The sequence below is a fragment of the Microcaecilia unicolor genome, chromosome 1, assembly GCF_901765095.1.
Source record: "Microcaecilia unicolor chromosome 1, aMicUni1.1, whole genome shotgun sequence".
Taxonomy (NCBI): Eukaryota; Metazoa; Chordata; class Amphibia; order Gymnophiona; family Siphonopidae; genus Microcaecilia; species Microcaecilia unicolor.
This window is the reverse complement of record NC_044031.1, coordinates 625,459,140-625,485,585: the sequence shown is the minus strand read 5'-3', so window position 1 is coordinate 625,485,585 and position 26,446 is coordinate 625,459,140. Positions and strand designations below refer to the sequence as shown.

General features: G+C 45.2%; 1 protein-coding gene across 1 annotated transcript in view; it reads left to right on the top strand.

The window, feature by feature from the left end:
• The window catches only part of LOC115460369 (zinc transporter 2-like), an 81,732-nt gene that overhangs the window by 38,409 nt on the left and 16,877 nt on the right, over nucleotides 1-26,446 (top strand). The window contains exons 4-6 of the mRNA XM_030190155.1: nucleotides 11,281-11,497; nucleotides 16,040-16,145; nucleotides 24,515-24,649. Coding sequence (XP_030046015.1) covers nucleotides 11,281-11,497; nucleotides 16,040-16,145; nucleotides 24,515-24,649 — 458 coding nt within the window. The remainder of the gene's footprint in view (nucleotides 1-11,280; nucleotides 11,498-16,039; nucleotides 16,146-24,514; nucleotides 24,650-26,446) is intronic.

The following is a 26,446-nucleotide window of genomic DNA, read 5'->3' as shown; positions in this document are numbered from 1 at the left end:
ACACTGAGCAGAAGATTTCAGCGTATTATCTACAATGACACCCAGATCTTTTTCTTGAACGTTGTCCCTAAAGCTGGACCCTAGCATCAGGTAACTGTGATTTGGATTATTCTTTCCAATGTGCATCAACTTGCATTTGTCCACATTAAATTTCATCTGCCATTTTGACACCCAGTCTTCCAATTTCCTAAGGTCTTCCTGCAATATTTCACAGTCTGCAAGTGTTTTAACAACCTTGAATAGTTTTGTATCATCTGCAAATTTGATCATCTCACTCGTCATTCCGATTTCCATATCATTTATAAATATATTAAATAGTACTGGTCCTAGTACAGATCCCTGTGACACTTCACTCTCCTCTATTGAGAGAAATTACCATTTAACCCTACCCTCTGCTTTCTGTCCAATAACCAATTCCTAATCCACACCAGAACCTTGCCTCCTATCCCATGACTAATTTTCTCAGAAGTCTCTCATGAGGAGCTTTATCAAAAGCTTTCTGAAAATCTAGATATACTACATGAACCGGCTCACCTTTACCCACATGTTTATTCATACCTTTAAAGAAATGAAGCAAATGGTGAGGCAAGACTTCCCTCGGCTGAACCCATACTGACTCTGTCCCATTAAACCAAGTTTGTCTACGTGTTCTATAATTCTATTCTTTATAATAGTTTTCACTATTTTGCCTGGCACTGATGCCAGGCTTACCAGTCTATAATTTCCTGGATCACCCCTAGAACCCTTTAACAAAATCGGCGTCACATTGGCCACCCGTCAATCTTCAGGTACTATGGATGATTTTAATGACAGGTTACATATTACTAATAGCAGATCAGCAATTTCATGCTTGGGTTCTTTGAGTACCCTTGGATGCAAGCCATCCAGTCCAGGTGATTTACTACTCTTTAATTTGTCAATTTGGCTCAGTACATCTTCCAGGTTCACTGAGATTTCTTTCAATTCCTCCGCATCATCACCCTTGAAAACCATTTCCAGTACAGGCAGATCTCTTATATCTTCTTCCGTAAAGACAGAAGCAAAGAATTCATTCAGTTTCTCTGCTACAACCTTGTCCTCTCTGAGCACCCCTTTTGCTCCTTCGTGATCTAACGGTCCCATGGATTCTCTCGCAGGCTTTCTACTTCTAATGTACCTGAAAAAGTTGTTACTGTGAGTTTTAGCCTCTGTGGCAAGTTTCTCTTTATATTCTCTTTTAGCCTTCTTTATTAATGCTTTGCATCTGACTTGCCCGTACTTATGTTGCTTCTTATTTTCTTCATTTAGGTCCTTTTTCCATTCTTTGAAGGACAATCTTTTGGCTGTAATGGCCTCTTTTACTTCACCTCTTAAGCAGGCTGGCTGATGTTTTCTCTTCTTTCCACCTTTGCAAATACGTGGAATACATCTGGACTAGGCTTCCAAGATGGTATTTTTGAATAACGTCCATGCCTGATTTAGTGTCCAAACCTTTGCAGCCGATCCTTTTAGTTTCTTCTTAACCATTTTCCTCAATTTATTTATTTATTTATATATTTATTTGTTGTATTTGTATCCCACAGTTTCCCACCTATTTGCAGGCTCAATGTGGCTCACAATATTCCGCCCTGGCTATTGCCATAGCTGAGTAAAGATACAATTAGTAATTACACAAGAATATGAGTAACATAGTGAGATAAAGCATTGGGCATAATAAGTCAATAATGAAATAACAATTAAAAGAGTAATTTACTAAAGTTCAAGTGAAGGGTCGTTGTGATATGTTCTATTGAAGAGACAGGCTTAGGTCGCTTATTTTTTTCACATCAATTGGTAATGCATTCCAAAGCTGCTTTCCTATTGTCAGCATGCACCTCTCCGTGCTGTCTGCTCTCAATGCGACACCTCTCTGTGCTGTCCGCTCTCCACTCAACACCTCTCCGTGCTGTCTGCTCTTGACATAACACCTCTCCGTGCTGTCCGCCTTCACCCACACAATTGGGGCTAATCCACCTCCTAAGAGGAACTGCTTCTGCTCACTTGCAAAAAGTAATTATTCACAGTACTGTATTTATTCTGCAGAGTACTTTATTCCACAGCGGTACCAGCGGGAAAACAGTATGTCCACTGTACTACAGCTGCTGGTCTCTGTGCACCTTGCTTCACTTCTCAAACACACAACAATCAACAACAGTTCAGAACAGTTCAGTCTTAGAATTCGCTAACAACTTGGGATAAACAGCCTTCCCGAGCCCATACGTCATGCGCCCTCCCTGCCCATCTTCAAGTCCTTACTCAAAGCCCATCTCTTCTCCCTTGTTTTTGGCGCATAACCACCTTCCCCACTCATGATACCTACACTGACTACATAGTTTCTAACCTTTAGATTGTAAGCTCTTTTGAGCAGGGACGGTCCTTCCCCATGTTAAACTTGTACAGCGCTGCGCAACCCTAGCAGCGCTATAGAAATGCTAAGTAGTAGTAGTAATAAACCTGTGGTTCAGTCTATTCTTCCTCTCCTTTCTTCTACTGCCTAGGAGTTGGAGGCATTTTCACACCCTCACTTGTCAGCCACCAGCACTCTGACAACCTCCCACAAAATGTTCAGACTGACCTCCTTCAGGTACTTAATCCCGCTAGTTCCATGAAGTCAGATTTCCACTAGGCATTGTCACTTAGCGGCCCCAAACCTCTGGCTTCTCTCTCTGCAGTCTCACCCATTTCCACCTTCCTTTGTCCAGAGCAAAAGAACTCCATCTGCTCCTCCCCACTCTCCTTCATGACATTTTCGCTTTCCTCCCCTAGTTCAATCTCCTCCCACTCCATGGAGTCTTCCCCCACCCTCTCTCCCAGGTGCTGCTCCTCCCCCTGATTATCCTCCATCTCCCAATCACCCCCTGACTCTACTACCTGCTGGGTGTTGTGGTACTGTTTCTCTTGTTCCCTCCTCCCTTGCAAGTGTTGCTGGGCTCTGTAGTTCTCTTCCCTTCTCACCAGTCTCCTACTCCCTTTTCCCCTCTGAGGGTGCTTCTCCTTTCCTCGCTTACTGTCACTATCAGCTCTTCTCTGCCTTCCTTCTACCTCCTCCTTACACTATATAAGAAAAACTTATTTTATTATAGTTGCCCTTTCAAACATTAAATGCAGCTGCAGTAGGTTTCTTTTGCGGGTTCATCCCAGATAGTAGCTCAAACTTGATCATGTTATGATCACTGTTTCCCAAGGGACACAACACCACCACGTCTTGCACTATGCCCTGCATGCCACCAAAGACCAGATACAAAATGGCTCCCCCTCTCGTCGGTTCCTGGACCAGCTGCTCCAAGAAGCAGTTGTTTATTACATTTAGAAATTTTATCTCCCTGGCACTCCCTGATGTAACATTTATCCAGTCAATATAGAGGTAATTGAAATCACCCATTATTATAGCGTTGCCCAATTTGCCAGCTTTCCTAATCTCTGTAAACATTTCTTCATTCGTCTGTTCGTTCTGTCGCAGCGGACGGTAGTAGAGCCCTACAAGAATACTCCTTCCCTTCACACATGGAATTTCTATCCATAATGATTCCACACTTCTATCTGTGTCATGTGGAATATTTATTTTATTTGACTCAATTCCCTCTTTAACATATAGCGCAACCCCCCCCCCTCCAATTTGATCCTCTCTATCATTGTGATACAATTTGTACCCTGTTAACACAGTTTCCCATTGATTGTCCTCTTTCCATCAAGTCTCTGAGATACCTATTATATCGACCTCTTTAGCCTTTCCTAATAGGGAAGTCGTTCCATTCCATTTATTATTTTTGTCACCCTTCTTTGTACATATTCTAATTCCGCTATATCTTTTTTGAGATACGGTGACCAGAATTGCACACAGTATTCGAGGTGCTGTCGCACCATGGGGCAATACAGAGGCATTATAACATTCTCATTTTTGTTTTCCATTCCTTTTCTAATAATTTCTAACATTATATTTTCTTTCTTACCTGCCGCTGCACACCAAGCAGGGGAAAGGCTGCATATGAATGGAAGGAGAGGGGGAAATGCACATGGATAGAATGGAAAGGAAGGAAGGAAGAAGGAGAAAGGCTGCACTTGGATATGAGGGAAGGAAGAAGAGGGAGAAATGCACATGAATGGAATGGAAGGGAGAGAGGAAAGGCTGAACTTGAATGGAATGGAAGGGAATGGGGAAAAGGCTGCATTTGTATAGGAGAGCAGGGAACAGAAAGGCTGCATATGAATGGAAGAGAGAGGGTGGAAATGCACATGGATAGGCAGGAAGGGAGAGGGGAAAATGCTGGATAGGAGGGCAGGGAAGGGAGGGGGAATGCTCATATGAATGGAAGGGAGAGGAGAGAAATGCACATGGGGGGAAGGGAAATGAGAGGGGGAAAGGCTGCATGGTCAGAGAGAAGGGAATGCACATGAATAAAATAGAAGGGGGGGGGGGAGAATACACATGGATGGAAGGGAAGGGAGAGGGGAAAATGCTGCACTTGGATAGGAGGACAGGGAAGAGAGAAGAGGAAATGCTGCACATGAATGGAAAGAAAGGGAAGGGGAAATGCAGCTCTTGAATAGGAGGACAGGGAATGGAGAGGAGGAAATGCTGCACATGAATGGAAGGGAAGGAGTAATGTACAAGAAGGGAATGGAGGAGGGAAATGCTGCACTTGGATAGGAGGAAAGGGAGAGGGGGAAATGCTGCACTTGGATAGGAGGAAAGGAGAGGGGAAAATGTTACACTTGGATAGGAGGGCAGGAAGGGGGAAATGGATGGAATGGAAGAGAAGAGAGAAGATGAAAGGCTGCACATAAAGAGAAGAAGGGAAATATGCTGCAAATGAAAGGAAGGGAAGAGAGAAAGCTAGATAGATTTGAGAAGGAGGCAAAAAATTGAAGAAAGCTGAATGTGAAAGATCAGTGCCAAACATAAGGAAGGAAGTGAAGAAGAAAGGAGGTGAGAAAAGAAAGTTTCAAGTTTATTTTCAGGCTTGATATACTGCTTTAGACAAAACCATCAAAGCAATTTACAGTACAAATCAATAACTCAATAATTAATGAAAAAGTGAAAGGAATTGCACTATTTATTTATTTATTTATTTATTTATTTGTGGCATTTATACCCCGCTCTTTCCCGCTCGATAGCAGGTTCAGTGCGGCTTACAAAGTATGATACAAAGAGGGGCATAATCGAATGCAAACGCCTATCTCCATGGGCGTTTATCTCCGAGAACGGGTCCGTGAAGGGGCGGGCTGAACCGAATTTTCGAAAAAATGGATGTTTTTGAGCTGGGCATTTGTTTTTTTCAGCGATAATGGAAACTAAAAACGCCCAGCTCAAAAACGTCCTAATCTGAGCCATTTGGTCATGGGAGGGGCCAGGATTGGTAGTACACTGGCCCCCCTGATATGCCAGGACACCAACTGAGCACCCTAGGTCAGTGCGGTGGACTGCAGAAAAAGCTCCCACATGCATAGTTCCCTTACCACGGGTGCTGAGCTCCCAACCCCCCTCCCCCAAAACCCACTATCCACAAATGTACAACACTACCATAGCTCTTAGGGGTGAAGGGGGCACCTACATGTGGGTACAGTGGGTTTTAGAGGCCTCCCATTTACCAGCACAAGTGTTACAGGTGGGGGGGGGGGGGGGAATGGGCCTGGGGCCACCTGGCTGAAGTGCACTGCGGTACCCAGTAAAAGTGCTCCAGGGACCTGCATACACGCTGGCCTCTAGGACTGGTTGCTGCTATATAACATTGGCACACCAGTTGACACCTGAAGACTAATCTCTCCGAAAACGTCCTTTATTGGAATAACCGCCTTTACTCACAGTTAACTGCAGATCAGAGGTTGTGCCCCACCACTGCCAACGAGTCTCCCTGGTACTGAGATTAGCAGTAGGTCAGAGCTGGCAGAATGCTGTACAATGCCCTCTTTCAGCCACATTCAAGGGAAGAACTAAGTTCTGTAATGTGGCTAACACAGGAAAGGGAACTAAAACTGGCTTACAAAAATGGCCACTACCGCATGGACTACAACAGGAAACACAACAGGGCACACTCTGACCCAGTAAGCAGGGGGAAAAGCACCATGGGAGAAGAGCCTACCAACTACCAACATCGTGAGACTGTAAAACAAGCTAATGAAATCACAGAGCCCAATACCCTACACCCACAACAATGCAATGCTGATGTGACCCTGTACTGCACCCGAGAGCCACATCTGACCCAGGGAAAGGCTGTGAGAGGATCGAACACATTCTGCTGTCATGGAGGTGGGTACAGCATTTGAGGTTGGCATAGAGGCTGGAAAAAAGTTTTTAAAGTGGGGTTTTTTTGGTGGGAAGGGGTTAGTGACCACTGGGGGAGTCCGGGGAGGTCATCCCCGATTCCCTCCAGTGGTCATCTAGACAGTTGGAGCACTTTTTTGGGACTTGTTCGTGAGAAAAAAGGGTCCAAAAAAAGTGACCCAAAATCGCGGTAAAAACGCCTTTTTTTTTCCGATTATCAGCTAAAGACGCCCATCTCTCCTCAGCTGATAACCACGCCCCAGTTCCGCCTCCACCATGCCTCCGACACGCTCCCGTCAACTTTATTCGTTTCCGCGACGGAGTGCAGTTGGAAACGCCCAAAATCGGCTTTCGATTATACCGATTTGGGCGCCTTTGCGAGACAAACGTCTATCTCCCGATTTAGGTCGCACTATAGGCGTTTTTCTCTTTCGAAAATAAGCTGGAAAGTATCACAGAGATAATACAAAGACACTATAGACAGGAAGGGAGAAAGTAGGGGCAGAAAAAGCCAATGCTAGCAAAACAGCAAATAGGAAGGAGGCCTGGAAACAGTGCTAAGAGTAAAGCAGAACCAGAGATTGGGAACAAGATGATTAGAATAATAAAATCACCAAAGGTAGGGAAAATGATTTATGTTCAGTTTAGTGATTGAATTATGTCGGTGTTGGGAGTTTACATTTGTCGGCTTTATTTTGCACTGTACAGGAGGACATGCATTTCTTTCTATTTCTCTGGTGTGGCATGACATGCAGACTAGTCTGGCATCTCTGCTTTCAGTTTTTGTCTGTATGTTTTTTTACGATTCTCTATTTTGTATCAGGTGAGAGTCATGTTCTGCATCTGCAACTGAGGTGAAGTATTCTGCTGGCATGTGGTGTCTGTGTAGGATGATGTAACAATTCATCTTGTTCCAGTTTCCCAATAACAGTTTATTTTGGTGCTCTAGGGCTTGTCTTCATAGGCGGGTTAGGGCTATTATATAGTAGATGACGATGACGGCAGAAAAAGACCAGCACAGAAGAAAAGTGGGAAATGGACCAATGACTCCAGGAGAATGGGAGATAGATTTAAAGAATCACTTTATTGAATGACTCATTCAATAAAGTGATTCTTTAAATCTATCTCCCATTCTCCTGGAGTCATTGGTCCATTTCCCACTTTTCTTCTGTGCTGTGATTTTCACGTGGGAGTTAGTGTTCATCCACTTAGGTGGATCACCCTTTCTCGGCAGAAAAAGACCTGCATGGTCCATCCAGTCTGTCCAACAAGATAAATTCATATGGGCACAGACCGTATAAGTCTGGCCAGCACTATCCCCACCTCCTAACCACCAGCCCCGCCTCCCACCACCAGCTCTGGCACAGATTGTATAAGTCTGCCCAGCACTATCCCTGCCTCCCAACTACCAGTCCCGCCTCCCACCACCGGCTCTGGCACAGACCGTATAAGTCTGCCCAGCACTATCTCCGCTTCCCAACCACCAGCCCCGCCTCCCACCACCGGCTCTGGCACAGACCGTATAAGTCTGCCCAGCATTATCCCCACCTCCCAACCACTAGCCCCGCCTCCCACCACCGGCTCTGCCACCTAAACTTGGCTAAGCTCCCAAGGATACATTCCTTCTGAACAGGATTCCTTTACGTTTATCCCACGCATGTTTGAATTCTGTTACCGCTTTCATCTCCACCACCTCCCGCGGGAGGGCATTCCAAGTACAAAAAATTCCACTCTCTCCATGAAAAAGTACTTCCTGACATTTTTCTTGAGTCTGCCCCCCTTCAATCTCATTTCATGTCCTCTTGTTCTACCGCCTTCACATCTCCGGAAAAGATTCGTTTGCGGATTAATACCTTTCAAACATTTGAACGTCTGTATCATATCACCCCTGTTTCTCCTTTCCTCCAGAATGAGAGAAAGACATTGACTGTGAGAGAGAGAGAGAGTGTGTGTGTGGCAGAGATACGTACCTCCCCCCCTCTCTGGTGTCAGGCCCCCCCCCCCTCTCTCTCTGGTGTCTGAGCATTACTGTGCAGGACGCTGAGCTCTGGCTGGTGGGGGGAAGAGGGGTTGGTGGTTGGGAGGCTAGGATAGGGGAGGGCAGACTTATACGGTCTGTACCAGAGCCGGTGATGGGAGGCGGGACTGGTGGTTGGGAGGCGAGAAATACTGCTGGGCAGACTTATACGGTCTGTGCCCTGAAAAAGACAGATACAAATTCAAGGTAAGGTACACTCACATGAGTTTATCTTGGGCAGACTGGATGGACCATGCAGGTCTTTTTCTGCCATCATCTACTATGTTACTATATTATGATTATATTATGAGTATATATAATATGATTTGGTAAGTTTTCTATGTAGGTTTTGAGTGCCTTATTTGCAGGGTTTTGCAGTGCTGGGCACACCCAGCAAGTTGGGTTTTCGGGATAGACACAATGAAGATGCATGAGAGAGATTTTCATACAATGCCTCCTTGGTATACGGACCTATCCCATGCAACTTCATCCTATATAATAAAACGCACCTCCAACATTCTGAAGCTGACTGCATGGCTGAGGCATTCCTGCTCTCTGTATCTATCTCCTGAATTGACATCACATACTTCCGGGTTCGTCACAAGCAGAAGTGACCAACCACATGAGGTTTCTCGGCTTCAGAATGTTGGAGGTGCATTCTATTAAATAGGATTGGTCAGTTCCTTGAAGCACAGCCAGAGCTCAGCGTCCTGCACAGTAATGCTCAGACACCAGAGAGAGAGGGGGGGGGGGGGGCTGACACCAGAGAGGGGGGGAGGTATCTCTGCCACACACACACTCTCTCTCTCACAGTCAATGTCTTTCTCTCTCTCACTCTCACACACTCTATGTCTCCTATGTCTCACACTGTATCACATTCACTATGTGTCACACAGTCACTCACACACTCTCTTGGTCTCATACACTCAGTCTCACAGAGAGTCTGTTTCTCACACACACTCTCTCTCTCACACACACTGTATCTGTGTGAAACACACTCCCTGTCTCACATACGCACTTGCACACACTCTCATTCTCACGCACACACTCTCTTACAGACACACTTGCACCCAGACTCACTCTCTCTCTCTCACACACACACGCACATTCACTCTCTGTCTCACACACAGTCACTCTCACATACATACACACTCCGAGGAAAATCTTGCTAGCGCCCGTTTCATTTGTGTCAGAAACGGGCCTTTTTTACTAGTTGTAGATATCCTGAAAACCCAACTGGTTAGGGGTGCCCAAAGGACTGGGTTGAGATGCACTGTGGCAGAAACATACAAACAAAAACCCATGTACTTTAAACAAAGTATCGGGCAGTGGAAGGAGTGTGTGCTGTTCCTGAGTTGATTGTCATAATTTGAATATTTTTTGTGAGGCCAGTTATAAGGGGGGTAGCTTCATTGATAGGGAATATGAGTTTGTGGTATAGAACTGGAGCTTCAAGGTTTATATTGAGATTCTGACCAATCCTGTAGAAAATCCAAATTTTGTGCCCACATAGAAGAATTTGTTGACTGATGCTATTAATTGTAATGATGGTTTTACCGGGCATTTTAAACAGGCTGGAGGGGGAAGGGTTTCTTTTATATATAGAAAATTGCTAATTTAAAAGTGGAGGGAGCAATGGGGTTATGTACAGAAATGTCGCTTTGACATGCCTCCTCCCCCAAATACCTAGCTTGCCCCCCCTGTTGCCACCCCAAATATTTCTGTCTAGAGACATCACTGACCCAAGCCCATATCTCCCTCTGTTACACTTGTGGTGGAAAGTGTGAGCTCTCCAAAACCCTGCAGCCATAAGGGCTATTGTAGTGGTGTATAGTTGGGTATAATAGGTTTTTGGTGGGTTTTGGAGGGCTTCCCAACAATGTAATGTGAGATGTGTCCCTGGGGTCTTTTATGTGAAATCAACTGCAGTGCTCCTTAGGGTGCCCCACTGCTCTGCTGGGATGTCTGTGTAGCCAGTCGACTATGAATGCTGGCTTCTCCTACATCTCAATGGCTTGATTTTGTGTGCTTTTCACTTGGACTTTTTTTTTTTTTTTTTTACAAATGGTCCAAAAAGATAGATGCACTGCACTTTGGGTTCTAAAATAAGAGTTTATCCTGATTTCTCTAGAGAAACCCAGAAGAGGCGCAGGGCTTTCCTGGCTTTGTGAGCTAGGACCCTGGCTCTTGGAGCTAGTTTTGTTTTGAAATGTCCCTGTATTTGCCGTATTTTGTATCAATGTAAACAATTTCAGTTTTTTGAACCCAAACAGCTAGAGGAATTCTTATTAAGTAGAGAGGAAGTAGTGGTAACAGTGGGTTAACAGAAGCACACTGCAAATGATAGGCTTGAGAAGAATTGCTGGGAAGCAGTATTTATAATTTTTTTCCTCCTTTCAAATATTATGTTTGATAGTAATTTAATTTCCTTATCTTGGATCGTATTACCTAAAATTAGTGGACGAAAGCAATTATTATGTATTTCATTTAATGTTCCAATTGGACATTTGGTATTGTTTTTGTATTATTTATTTTGCTTATTATCTATACTTTTCATCTCTTTTGGAGTTTTATTAATATGAAAGTATAATAAAAATAAATTAAAAAAAAAAAGATAGATGCACTGAGCATAACAACATCTAGCAAATGACCATTTTTGAAACAAAAAGATAGATGTTTTTCTGTTTTGAAAATGGCTATGTTTGCTACTGGATTTTTGGATGTTTTCCACAAAATGTCCAAAGTCAGATTTAGACGTCATATTGAAAATGCCCCACCACATCTCTTTTCTGTTCAGTCTGGTATTGAATTGAGATCTGACCAACCAAGCTCACTAACATAGTGCCATTAACTTATACCTTCATGAAGGTACTGGTCCAGATGTCCAGTCAATCCATTTCCAATAACATTGGTTCAATGAATTTATTCAGCGTGGAGATGGTAATTTGTCAAAATAAAGAAACAAATTTTGTTTGCATTGTAGAATGGCCTATATCCTCCACCAATCCACTACATTCCATGGACACAGCTGCGACTCCAGCTATGAAAAGATCGAGGACAGTCCCAGCAGCAAGCATGGTTTTGCACTGCATCTCAGTCCCCATGGCAACACAAGTGTGAAAGCGGCATTCATCCACGTGATTGGAGATTTACTGCAGAGTCTTGGTGTGCTAGTGGCTGCCATTATCATTTATGTTAAGGTACTTAAGTTCATGACTAAGACACCAAAACACCACACCTTTAACAAATGGGAATCTCAGGAGATAAGATAGGGAGATGCTAAAAATGTCAGCATCCAATGAAATGTGCTAGTAATGGTGATTTTTCAGAAGCTCTGGAAAGTCTCTAGTTGCAAATGCAGATCTCACCCCTTCAATATGGGACACATCTGGGATAACTAGCATCCAGTCCAATCAAATCCACTTCTGCTTCTGTACTGCTTTTCTATAAATGTATGGGGCTAACGCAGATTACTTCACCTCTAGTCAGAGGAGGGGCTATTTGGGAGCAAGAACTCTTAGTGTAATTATTTTTAGCACTCTGGCATTTATAACAACAAATCTTTGAACATCAATTGAAACAAACCAGTGATTATCAAATAAAGGCTGTTTATTTACAAGTAACTAGGGAAAACACAAGTGACTAGCCGTCTTATTTTCGAAAGAGAAAGACGCCCATATTTCGACCCAAATCGGGAGATGGGCGTCTTTCTCCTGTGGGCACCCAAATCGGTATAATCGAAAGCCGATTTTGGGCGTCTTCAACTGCAATCTGTCGCGGAAATGGTCAAAGTTGATGGGGGCATGTGGGAGGCATGGTGAAGGCGGGACTGGGGCGTGTTTATCGGCCAAGGAGAGATGGGCATCCTCGGCCGATAATCGAAAAAAGAAAGGCGTTTTTAGCGTGAATTTGGGTCACTTTTTTTGACCCTTTTTTCACGAACAAGTCCCAAAAAAGTGCCCTAAATGACCAGATGACCACCGGAGGGAATCGGGGATGACCACCCCTGACTCCCCCAGTGGTCACTAACCCCCTCCCACCCAAAAAAACAACTTTAAAAACTTTTTTTTTCCAGCCTGTATGCCAGCCTCAAATGTTATACCCAGCTCCATCACAGCAGTATGCAGGTCCCTGGAGCAGTTTTAGTGGGTGCAGTGCACTTCAGGCAGGCAGACCCAGGCCCATCCCCCTCCCTACCTGTTACATTTGTGTAGGAAACAAGAAGCCCTCCAAAACCCACCAGAAACCCACTGTACCCACATCTAGGTGCCCCCCTTCAGCCATAAGTGCTATGGTAATGGTGCAGAGTTGTGGGGAGTGGGTTTTGGGGGGGGGATTTGGGGGGCTCAGCACCCAAGGGAAGGGAGCTATGGACTTCAGAGATAGTTTAACTTTTTTTTTTAATTGTTACAAGTGCCCCCTAGGGTGCCCGGTTGATGTCCTGGCATGTGAGGGGGCCCAGTGCACTACGAATCCTGGCCCTTCCCACGACCCAATGCCTTGGATTTGTTTGTTTTTGAGCTGGGCACCTTCGGTTTCCATTATTGCTGAAAAACGATACCCCCCAGCTCAAATCCGCACAAATCCAATGCATTTGGCTGGCACAAACCGTATTATCGAAAAAAAGATGGACGCCCATTTTTTTCAAAAATACGGTTTGTCCCGCCCCTTCACGTACCCGTTCTCGGAGATAGACGCCCATGGAGATGGGCGTTCGCGTTCGGTTATGCCCCTATGAATTCTATACAATTATAAGTCAATGCAAGGTAACTCAAAAACATGAAAGACAAATATGTTTTTAACAGAAAAATTAGTTCAGAGCAAACACACATTAAACCCTCAGGTAGGCTTCTAATCCAGCATCTTATCTTAACCCTTCAGCAATAGCACAGAATTATATACAACCTGACTGTAGATGAGAGCACCAGATGATCGGCTGTATGCAGAAGATCTCCAGATGAGACTTAGCAGAGCAGTGCAGAGTGAATGGCTGGTATAAAACCTGAATGAAGGCAGTTCAGGTCAGATGTGATAGAAAAACCAACCTTTTTCCTTTGGTTCCTAGCATCTATTTATACAGTTATGGTGGAGGCCAAGGTCCTTGAAGCTGGCAAGCTCCTCCCCATGTTATGGATCACCTGACCCAGAGAATTATTGCAAAGTCATGCAGCATCAGCAAACTGCAACTCCAGGGTCTTGGGTCTATATGGTCTAGTCACATGAATCCTGACCTTGCTTTTATTGATATGTTGTTGCACAGGCTCCAAACTGGCTTGGTCACACCAGTCCTGTTTGTTTCAAAAGTTATGATTTGAAAAATCACAATATTGTCCCATTAATGTCATTCTGGAAGGTCAACTTGACCATGAGTCATTGTTCAATAAACAATACACAGATGTTAGAATTTACATGCACCACTTTACAGAACACGCCTAGCAAGTTGTGCACGTAAATTCAAATTAATGCCAATTAGTGTCAACAATTACTTGTTGAGTTCCAATTCTTGGTGCCGATTTGCTTGTTAAGTAATTAAATTGCATGCACAAATCCAGAATATGACTGGACTTGCATGCTCAATTTCGGTCGCACTATATAGAATCTGGGGGGGGGGGGGGTATATTCTTAAACTGGCCATTTTCTTACTGCTTGAATATATGGTAAACGGTCAGTAAATTCTTAAATGTAGGATCCTAAAAATAGGGGTGAATTTAGAGTGGGAAAAGACAAAGCTGAACACTGATTCTCAGTAACTGGCACTAAAATCGAAGTAATAAATCTATGTAAATGAATGGCAAGTGAAATCTAGCAGCACAACTTTTAAGCTCCTAAATTTTGGTAAATTTTCTGCAGAAAATTTAGGCTCCATGTTTGACTGGAAAATAGGCGGCAAGTTTACAAATCTAACCTAGTGCAGTACAGGGCCACCGAGAGGGGGTTGGTGGGGGGGGGGGGGGGGGGAGGGCAAAATTCTCCAGGCCTGGCATTCAAGGGGGGACCCGGCAATCTTCTTCCTGCTTCCGGGTCTGTTTCCTGCTGCTCCTGCGTGCTGGGACCTGGACGATTGCATTAACATGATAACCCGGGTGACCCAAGTCATCGGGTTAATACAGTCATCTGGGTCTCGGCACACAGGAGCAGGAGAAGATAGACTGAGGAAGGTAAGGGGGTGGGGGGTGGCAGCCCAAATGTGGGGGGCAATGTGAGAGGGATAGGTGGTGCAGTAGTGGCACATTTGGGGGGGGGGGCGGTCTTGCCCCAGTCCCAGCTGTGTCTCTCGGCAGCTATGGTGTAGCATCTGAAATGTAGGATCCACATTCCTTTCAATATTGAGCTTTAACATCTGCTTGTATGTATTTGATAAAATATGCCTAGGTCCTAATTTTTATGAGAATGAACACCCTCAGGGAGGATAATTTTATAAAATGGCAGCTAGGCAAGGAAGATACACGACCTGCAAATGGTGGTATTCTAGTCATTAAATGTAATGTGCATACATGGCCTCTTATAAAATACTAGTAAAAAAGGCCCGTTTCTGACAGAAATGAAACGGGCGCTAGCAAGGTTTTCCTCGGAGTGTGTATATTTGAGAGAGAGTGTATGTGAGAGATGGAGTGTGTGTGTCAGAGAGAGAATGAGAGAGAGACAGAGTGTGTGTGTGTTTGTGTGTGAGAGAGAGAGAGAGAGTGTGTGAGAGACAGAGTGTCTGTGTGTGTGAGACTGTGTGTGTGTGTGTGTGACAGAGAGATAGAGTGTGATAGACAGAGAGTGTGTCAGAGAGAGTGTATGTGAGAGACAGTGAGTGTGTGCCCCCCCTCTCGCAGGTCCCCCACCCCCCCTCTCGCAGGGCCCCCCTCCCCATCCCCACCTCTCTGGTCTCAGGACCCCCTCCCCACCTCCCTCTCCCCTGTCCTCCTCCAGCCATCCATGCCCAGCAACCCCCCTCTCCCCCTTCCCCCCTGCAGCCACCTGTCCAGCGAGTCTCTCCTCCCCCTGCCCCCCTCCAGCCACCCATGTCCAGCGACTCTCCCCTCCTTCTCCCCCTGCCCCCCCTACAGCCACCCATGCCCAGTGACCCTCCCCTCCCCCCCGCACATCAAATCCCCTCGCCACCCGCAGCTGCCACTGGTAACGCTGTCCAGCCGCTGCTGCTTCTCCTGTTGAGCAGCAGTGGCCGCTACAAAAAGAAAAAAAGCAATAAATGTTTTTAAACATCAAGCGCGTCACCGCAGACAGCCATCAGGCTTTGGCTGGCGGCTCTGCAGCCGCTCCTCCTCTCGCCTCTCACGTCGCTACGCTCCTCCGGGGTCTTACTCCAGGGGCAGTGACGTGGAGGTGAGAGGAGGAGCGGCTGCCGTCCTCAACTGCCCCGTCGCTATACCTCCGACACCCCCTTGAAATTTGGCCATCCCTGCAACAGGGCAGTTGAGGACGTCCATCTTCCGATTTAAAGATGGGCGTCCTTCTCTTTTCATTGCTCTCCAGCCCGGACCTGTCAAACAAGTGCGGGAGGATTGTGCTGAGCATAATCAGAGATAAATGCCCTGCTTAAATTTGCATGCATTATCTCTGATCATAGGTCTAATAGCGCCCCGCGTTGTTCCAGCGCTATTTTAGAGCGCTGTTTGGAACAGCGCGGGGCTTTTGATCATCTGCCTGTCAGAGAGCAAAAGAGCTGGTTCTATCTTTGTTGACCATTTGCAGCTCACTTTTCTCACCACACTCCACCATTTTGTTTCTTACAGCCACAGTATAAAATTGCAGACCCCATCTGTACATTCTTATTTTCAATTTTCGTCCTGGGGACCACTATGACCATCCTGAAAGATGTGTTCTGGGTCCTCATGGAAGGTAAGTTCCACTTCTGTACTTCGACCAGCAGCTCCTTCCCAAACAATCCAGGTTCACTGTATTACACCAAACTTCAGATGAGGAGGAAAATGAAGAAGAGAGCAGGTCTATCATTATTACAGCTACTTTGGGGAGAGCTGTTAAACTTCAAGCAGGAGAGGGAGGGAAAAAGTGACACAGAGGGAAGAAAAGAAAGCATGACAACTTAGTGAGAGAAAGAAAGGGAGCGAGAGAGAGAGAGAGCGAGAGGGAGGGAGTAAGAGACAGAGGAAGGGAGAGAACAAGAGAGAGGGGGGGGGACTGAGAGAGAAAGAGAGAATGAAAGAATGAGAGAACAAGAGAGAAACGGAAAGAGGAAGTGAGAGCAGGGCCGTACCTAGGGTCTCTGGCGCCCCCCTGCAGACTATCAGTTGGCGCCCCCCCCCTGCAGACTATCAGTTGGCGGCGGCAGCCCCCCCCCCCCCCCCCCCAGTGAAAATGATCGCTCACCACTTGCCACACTGACAGGAATTGTCAGCAATATTCTTAGAAACAAATTGCTATTCATTGCAAAATAAGATAGCAGATGTAAATTCTCAAAGTGGACATATTCCAAACACTAAAATGAAAATAAAATGATTTTTTTTCTACCTTTGTTGTCTGGTGACTTTCTTTTTCTGATCATGCTGGCCCAGTATCTGATTCTGCTGCTATCTGTCCTCTTAACTCCGTTTCCAGGGCTTCCTTTCCATTTATTTCTTTCCTTTCCTCCTTTCTTCTTCATTTCTGGTCCTCAGCTTCTGCCTATTTTCTTTATCCATGTGCAGTTTTTCTCCTCTCTTCCTTTTCCCTCATTTCATCTCCTTCATCTCTCTTCCCTCCCCTCTATGTCCAGCAATTTCTCCTCTCTCCCTGAGCCCTGCCCTCCCATGCTCCTCTGTCCCCTGCCCCCTCCATTCATCCCTATCCAGCAATTCCCCTCTCTCCCTGAGCCCTGCCCTGCAATCCATATCCATCCATGCCCATCTGTCCCCTCCATTCATCCCTATCCAGCAATTCCCCTCTCTCCCTGAGCCCTGCCCTCCCAATCCATGCCCATCCATGCTCCTCTGTCCCCTGCCCCCTCCATTCATCCCTTTCCAGCAATTCCCCTCTCTCCCTGAGCCCTGCCCTCCCAATCCATGCCCATCCATGCTCCTCTGTCCCCTGCCCCCTCCATTTATCCTTTTTCAGCAATTCCCCTCGCTCCCTGAGCCCTGCCCCTCCCATCCATGCTCCTCTGTCACCCTCCATTAATCCCTATCCAGCAATTCCCCTCTCTCCCTTCCATGACCCCCCTCGCATCCATGCTCCTCTCTCTCCTCTCGCTCCCATGTCCCATCATGTCCCAGTTGGCCTGGCCTGGCCTGGCCCGCCCTCTTCTCCCCTCCCCCTTCGCATCCATGCCCTCCCGCTCCCATTGTTCAACGTCCCGCCCTCTTCTCCCCCCCCACAACATCCCTTTTCTTTTTTTTTCTTTTTAAATTTACCTCCGTGGCAGCACAGCGTCAGTGAAGGAGGCGGCGCTCCCGACGTCTCTAGCCTTCCCTTCGCTGTGTTCCGCCTTCTTCTGACATCATCCTTGACTTCAGAAGAAGGCGGAACACAGCGAAGGGAAGGCTAGAGACATCGGGAGCGCCGCCTCCTTCACTGACGCTGCGCTGCCACGGAGGTAAATTTAAAAAGAAAAAAAAAGAAAAGGGATGTTGGGGGGGGGGGGGGAAGAGGGTGGGAAGTTGAACAATGGGAGCGGGAGGGCGAGCGAGGTGAGCATGGTGCAGCGGTGCCCCCAGTGGGAAGCGCCCCCCTGCCATGCTTACCTCGCTTACCGTGTTGGCACGGCCCTGAGTGAGAGAATGAGAGAGAGAGAGAGAGGGATGGAGTGAGATAACATGAGAGAGAGGGAGGGAGCGAACAAGAATGAAAGAGAGAGAGAAAGCGAGTGAAAGACAATGGAAGAGAGAGTGAGAGAAGGAACAAGAAAGAGAAAAAGTGAGTGAGAGAGAATGAGAGAAAGAGAGAGTGAGAGAGAAAACAGAGAACATGAATCCAGTTTTGGCAGAACCAAGGCCAATGCCGGGCAGACTTATATGGTCTGTTCCTAGCAAGTACCAAAAGACTGGTAGAGATTCACCAAATCCAACATTGGGGGAAGCAGGGCTCAGGCTGGACAAATTTCTGCAGTCTGTGTCCCACAGATGGCAAAATAACACATTTGATACAAGAGGAAAATGGGGGGAGGAAAGTTTACAAATAGTACAAAGGTTAATGAAGGGATGGAAAATAACCACAGGGAGTGTGGTACTGTCTTATCCATATGCCAGGGATCAATGTCACCAAAATGGGAACCAGGAGACCAGGTGACAGTAGGTGGGAAAGCTTGGGAGAAATAATAGGCTTTTAGCTGGGATTTAAAGTTGTTGAATGATCCTTCAAGATGTAAGTACAGAGGAAGGGCATTCCACAGTGTAGGACACTAACATAGTAACGTAGATGACGGCAGAGAAAGACCTGTACGGTCCATTCAGTCTGCCCAAGAAGATAAACTCATATGTGCTACTTTATGTGTATACCTGACTTTGATTTGTATCTGCCATTTTCAGGGCACAGACCATAGATGTCTGCCCAGCACTAGCCCTGCCTTCCAACCACTAGCCCCGCCTCCCACCACCGGTGCTGCCACCCAATCTCCGCTAAGCTTCAGAGGATCGATTCCTTCTGAACAGGATTCCTTTATGTTTATCCCACGCTTTTTTGAATTCCGTTACCGTTTTCATCTCCACCACCTCCCGTGGGAGGGCATTCCAAGTATCCACCACTCTCTCTGTGAAAAAATACTTCCTGACATTTTTCTTGAGTCTGCCCCCTTCAATCTCATTTCATGTCCTCTCGTTCTACCGCCTTCCCATCTCTGGAAAAGGTTTGTTTGCGGATTAATACCTTTCAGATATTTGAACATCTGTATCATATCACCCCTGTTTCTCCTTTCCTCCAGGTTATTCATGTTCATGTCAGCAAGTCTCTCCTCATACATCTTGTAACGCAAATCCCATACCATTTTTGTAGCTTTTCTTTGCACTGTTTCAATTCTTTTTACATCCTTAGCAAGATACGGCCTCCAAAACTGAACACAATACTCCAAGTGGGGCTTCACCAACGACTTGTACAGGGGCAGCAACACCTCCTTTCTTCTGCTGGTCACACCTCTCTCTATACAGCCTAGCAATCTTCTGGCTAAGGCCACCGCCTTGTCACACTGTTTCGTCGCCGTCAGATCCTCAGATACTATCACCCCAAGATTTCTCTCCCCGTCTGTACATATCAGACTCTCACCACCTAACACATACGTCTCCCGTGGATTTTTACTCCCTAAGTGCATCACTTTGCATTTCTTTGCATTGAATTTCCAAACCTTAGACCATTCTTCTAGCTTCTGCAGATCCTTTTTCATGTTTTCCACTCCCTCCCGGGTGTCCACTCTGTTACAAATCTTGGTATCTTCCGCAAAAATGCAAACTTTACCTTCTAACCCTTCGGCAATGTCACTCACAAATATATTGAACAAAATCAGCCCCAGCAACGATCCTTGAGGCACTCCACTACTCACCTTTCCCTCATCCGAGTGAATTCCATTAACCACCACCCTGTGGCGTCTGTCCGTCAACCAGTTCCTAATCCATTTCACCACATTGGGTCCTATCTTCAGCCTGTCAAGTTTATTCAAGAGCCTCCTGTGTGGAACCATGTCAAACGGTTTGCTGAAATCTAAGTAGATTATGTCTATAGCATGTCCATGATTCAATTCTCCGGTCACCCAGTCAAAGAATTCAATGAGATTCATCTGGCACAATTTACCTTTGGTAAAACCATGTTGTCTTGGATCTTGCAACTTATTGGCTTCCAGGAAATTCACTATTCTTTCCTTCAGTATCGCTTCCATTACTTTTCCAATAACCGAAGTGAGGCTTACCAGCCTGTAGTTTCCAGCTTCTTCCCTATCACTACTTTTGTGAAGAGGGACCACATCCGCTCTTCTCCAATCCCATGGAACCTCTCCTGTCTCCAAGGATTTATTAAACAAATCTTTAAGAGGACCCGGCAAAACCTCTCTGAGCTCCCTCAATATCCTGGGGTGGATCCCGTCCGGTCCCATGGCTTTGTCCACCTTTAGATTTTCAAGTTGTTCATACACACTGTCTTCTGTGAATGGTGCTATATCCACTCCATTGTCATATGTACTTTTGCCAGTCAATCGTGGTCCTTCTCCAGGATTTTCTTCTGTGAAAACAGAACAAAAGTATCTGTTTAGCAAATTTTGCTTTTTCTTCATCATTATCTACATAGTGGTTCACAGCATCTTTCAGTCTCACCATTCCCTTTTTAGTCTTCCTCCTTTCACTAATATACCTGAAGAAATTTTTGTCGCCCCTCCTTACATTTCTAGCCATTTGTTCTTCCACTTGCGCTTTCACCAGACGTCTCACTCTCTTGGCTTCTTCCAGTTTCATCCGGTATTCCGCTCCATGTTCCTCTTCTTGAGTTTTTGCACTAAAGCAGGTGTATCTGGAAACATAAAGGAAAATCTGACGAAAGGATGGAACTACTAGACGGCTGAAGGAATCTTGTGGGGAGTAGGGAACCAATAAACTAGCTAAGAAAGAAGGTAAACCTTAAAGTTAATGGAATAAAACATTGATCTTGAAAGGAACCCTATAAACAACAGGAAGCATGTGTTCATCAATGAGAAGAGTGACATGATCATATTTCTTCCCGGGAGTACAGAAGTTTGACAGCAGCGACTATAAATGAATACTAAACTAGGCCCCACTGTATCTTCTAGAGGCTATATGTTAATGTTGTAGGCTGTGGCAGAAAGCTCAAGTTTTAAAACTATAGGGGAAAGGGTTTTATGCTATGAAAACTAAGCTGTGCTGAAAAGCTAAAGTTAAAACTCTAAACTGGGGTTTCCTGTTGTGAGCGCAAAACAGATTACACTCTTTTTTGGGGTACCTGACAGTATAAATTCTGGAAAGGTGGGTCCCAAACCATACTAGCATTGGTAGGGAAGTGCCAGAAGTAAATGTATCACAACTAATCCTTACATCCAAGCCCACTGTACCAGTATAATAGAAGAAACTAACTCCACACCCAAATATTATAAAAATAGGTCTTATTTTTATTTACAGCTGCAGCAAATGATATAGAGTAAAAAGGAATAAAGACAAAGACAATTCTATTACAGAAATTGCTTGGAGTAAAGTTATGTAAGTCCCTAGCTAGACTCTAAAGTGTACAGAGTCACTCTAACCCCCACAACCCCCCGAGCACTATACATGGCACACATACAACCTGATGTAGTCCTACAGATGTCAGCATGTCCTTCAGATGTCAGTCTAGTCCAACGCAGATCTTGCCCCTTGGATGTGGTGTGAACACACAGCAGCTAGCCCCAAGAGTTGCTTTTTATGGATAAATCGGGAGCCTTATGTCTATTGCTGACATATGTTCTATCCTTGAAGAACATAAACAAGTAGCTTCAATTGACATCAATTCTGATAACAACCTGCATCAATGCTGATAACACTGTCCTTTATCAGCAGTTTTTGTATAGTAAAGAAGAGTTGTTATTCTTCTGTTACACTTGTTGTTTCCACAATGCCTTTATAGAGGATATATCTGGATTTGCACATTTCAATCAGGTTCTTAATGCTGGATAGTGCCATGTTTGTAGGATCATATATGTTTCCATATAGTCACATGGACATCTGGGCATAATGCTCATTATAGTGCTGCATTACTGTGACTATCAGCTGCTCTCTACACTGATGCTATGGTAAGCTCTAGAATAGTCCCTTAACTGCTAGCAAATGGAACTCTAATAGAGATTTTGAATGCTAAACAAAGAAAACCCTAATTTCTTAAACTGCCTTTGCTAAAAATAAAGACACCGAGATAACCTATTTAACTCGAAATCTACCTTTCCCAAGTTTAAAAGTAATTTCCCAACAAATTACCAATGAAAATTTGTCCTGCTCTGGAAGTCCTCACTTCTGGACAGAAAATAATTGAAAGTGTGGCTTCCTATGTGCTTATGTTGTTTAGATGACTCACACTGCAAATAGTGTGACAATAGAGCCCTTTTCAACTTCCTTCTTTAATCAGTTCCTGTGACTTGATTAACAGATAACTGAACACTATCACAGTGTTTCTTACTTCCTAACAGGAAGAGCCTTTATAAAAGATTCTCTGTGAAGGTAACATTATTTTAACAAATAATTTTAAAATAGAGACACACAAATGTGACTCTCCCTTGTTTCCTGACAGGTGCTCCTTTTTTGAAAATTTTAATGGCCAAGCTGTGCTGCAAAACTAAAGTTAAAATTCTAAACTGGGGTTTCATGTGACTATCAGCTCTGCTCTACACTGATACTATGGTAAACTGTAGAATAGTCCCTTAACTGCTCGCCTATGAAACTGTAACAGAGACTTTAAAATGCTAAACAAAGAAAATCCTATTCCTTAAATTGCCTTTGCTAAATACGTAGAGTAACTTAAAAATAAAAAAAACCTGAAATAACCTATTTAACTAGAAATCTACCTTTTCCAACTTTAAAAGTAAATTTCCAGCAAATAACACCAATAAAGATCTGTCCTGCTCTAGAAGTCCTCTGGAAGAGCCCATCTAAGAAGCAGATACTTCAAAGGGACTCAGACTTTCATCAAACACTGTGTGTGCAATTAACACTCTACTGTTAGTTGCGGCCAAAGACAACCCAGCTTTTTGTTATACTGAATAGCTAGAGAGCTCTGTAAGCTTTCCTACTTTAAAAAGAATGTGCTTTGGCCTAGTAAACCAAAGATCTTCATATAACCCAGTAATCTGGGGAAGAAGAAATAATAGACTACCCCATCTGCCTAGAAGACACAAACTTGAGACAAAACACTTATTTAGCTATATCCACACAAATACCTGTCTACCACCATCACTTAACCCCTAAAACTACAGCTACAACCACAACTAACAGCCCAGTACTTGGGAACTTGGGCCTAGTAAATGTGAGATCAGCCAACAAAAAAATTCCAATGATCCATGATGTCATTAGCAAATACCACTTAGATATCTATGGAATAACTGAGACTTAGATGGATAAAAATGGAGGAGTACCATTGGCTGAGCTATGCCCCACAGGATTCACTATCCTATACCAACCAAGACAAGAGAAGTGGGTGGAGAAGTAACAGTCCTGATCTGAGAGACAATCAAACTGTGCAGATTCTCCATCCCCCACCCGGTGGTGTAGTTAGGTGGAGCCACGGGGGCCTGAGCCCCCCCCCCCCCCCCAATTTCATCTGGGCCCCTGGTTTTGCTGGTGGGGGTCCCCAAACCCCGCCAGCTGAAGCCTTGCCCAGCGCTGGTCTCCGGTGTAGCTGCGTCCCTGCCCTGCTCTCTTCCTCCTCACGTCCTGCATGCTCCTTTTAGTGAAATTGAGCAGGACGTGAGGAGGAAGAAAGAGCAGGACAGGGAATGCGACCGCTGGACAAGGCTTCAGCTAGCGGGGGTTGGGGACCCCCACCAGCCAAGGTATTTTTTCTGCTGTGGGGTGTGGCAGGGCGGCAGGAGGATCGGCAAGGTGGTGGTGGGGGGGCGGCGGTGAGGCAGCAGACTAAAATGTGCCCCCCACCTCGGGCTCTGGCCCCCTCCTACTGCGACGTCTGGCTACACCCCGGCCCCCACCTGTCTGAGTCTGAATGCCTCCTAATCCAGTTGGACAATAAAGAACCAATGCGTCTGATTGTGGTCTACAGAACACCTCCCAACTACATACCATCTGTGCAAGAATTGCTATTTGGCAGCTAGTCAGTGGAATTAATTGCCAATTGATATTAGAAGGCAATTCAATTATATGGCTTTCCAAAAGTTATTGAAAACTTTTTTATTTAGATGAAATAGTTGATTGTTGTTTATTATTTTGTATACATCCTGGAGCTTGTCCAGTTTCTTTTCTTTGTGAGCCACACTGAACCTTGTTGGTATGTGTGGGATACAAGTGTTATGTATTATTATCATTACTATTATTACTACTACTACTGCTTATCATTTCTATAGCGCTACAAGAAGTACACAGCGCTGTACATTTGAACATGAAGAGACAGTCCCTGCTCGAAAGACCTTACAATCTAATGTTGATAAGGCCATGACTATGATAGCATTGGAACTGTAGGGCATGCACAAGGTTATGATGGAGATATATTAGAAGGCATCTGTATGTTCCAATTAGGTCTGAGTGCCAATTTTCTCACACTGTAAATTTCGTACTTCCAAACATCAACATTCTTTTGCTTCTGTTTAGGTGTGCCCAGGGGAATTGAATTTAAATCGGTGAAGGAAGTCTTGCTATCTGTGAAAGGAGTAAAAGCTGTACACAGTCTCCGGCTGTGGGCCCTGACGCTCAATCAGAATTTCATGTCAGTCCATCTTGCAATTGGTGAGTTGGTCCATGTAAACAGTGAAATGTTGGTCCATATGGTGTCATTAGAATGTCCCTAGTTTTATTTCAGACTCCATCTTTGGTGGGTAAATACATGTTACGTGCAGCACCATTTTAGATGAGTTGTAGATGTAGAAATACAGATGTTTTAGCAGAACATGACAAACCTGTGACATATTTTAGAATACCATGGCTGCATTTATTTATTAAAATATTTATATCCCACGCTATCTTACAGTTCTAGGCAGGTTAAAGAAATAAACATCTATATAATAATTTGTACCTCAAGGTTCTCTGGCTGGCTGGCTGGCTGGGTTCGTAACATGTTGGTGACGCAGCCCGCCTCCAGCGTTCCCTTTCCTCTCAATGTCCCGCCCTCGCATAGAGACGAAATGTCAGAGGAGGGCGGGACACTAAGAGGGAACACTGGAGGTGACGCGAGCCCAGCCTTCCTGCCACCGCCGCTTCAACCTGAGGTAAGATGGACGGCTTACAGGCAAGGCGGCAGGAAGGGCAGAGTCACTGGCCATGGAGGGGAGGGGAGAATCGCTGCACATGGATGGGATGGGAGGGCAGGGCAGAAGCGAATTGCTGGATTTCGATGGGACGGGAGGCGAGGGGACAATCGCGGGACATGGGCAGAATAAAATTGCTGGACATGGAGGGGAGGCCAAAATCATGGGACACGGAGGGGAGGGTAGAATCGCGGGACACAGATGGGAGGGCAGGGCACAGGAGAATCGCTGGTCATGGAGGGGAGGACAGAATCGCCGGACATCGAGGGGAGGGCAGGGCAGAGGAGAATCGATGGAGGGGATGGGAGGCGAGGGGAGAATCGCGGGACACGGAGGGGATGGGAGGGGAGGGAAGAATCGTGGGACATGGTGGGGAGGGCAGGGGAGAGAGGAGAAATCGCTTAGACGAGAGCCTTCCTAGGGCCCGTTTCATTTTTTATTTATTTATTTAATTTATTTATTTGTTACATTTGTACCCCACATTTTCCCACCTATTTGCAGGCTCAATGTGGCTTACATAGTACCATAACGGTGTTTGCCGGTTCCGGTTTGAACAAATACAAGGTGATATTGTGGTAGAGTAAGGTTCATGTATGGTAGAGTCATTGGGGGAACTGAGAGAGAAGAGGGGGAGTTAGGATATGTCCATTACAGTCTTTAGTTTCGTTATGTCACATAAAACAGTACAAAACACAGAAATAAAACATTAAATGGGTCATAATCAAGGCAGCAAGACTCATAGAAGGTTGCAAGCGACGTGACCACATCACACCATTTTTCTAAAAACTTCATTGGCTACCAGTACAATGCAGGGCTGAATTTAAAATCTATGTCTGATCTTCAAGGCCCTTAAAAGAAATGGCCCCGAGTAGCAGAAAAATAGGATGATCCTCTACTCACCACCAAAGACACTAAGGTCCTCTCAAGGACTATCAAGTACCACACCCTCTCTAACAGACATTACATGATGAGATACCCGCAAGTGAGCCTTTTCCGGAGTAGCCCCCACACTCTGGAATGCACTGCCTGAAAGGCTCCACTTAACACAAGACTATCTCTATTTCAGGAAGCAGGTGAAAGCTTGGCTCTTCAACCAGGCCTTTAACGGAAGAAGTAACTAACTTGTTAGTCTCACTCACACACACAAGGAGTGACACGGGCTGCACATAATGTTTATCCACTCCTACCATAGCTGAGATAATATTTAACCGTCTCTCTTACCTCATATACAACTTTCTTTAAATTAGTCACCTTACTTTCTAACTCTTCTTACTCTCTT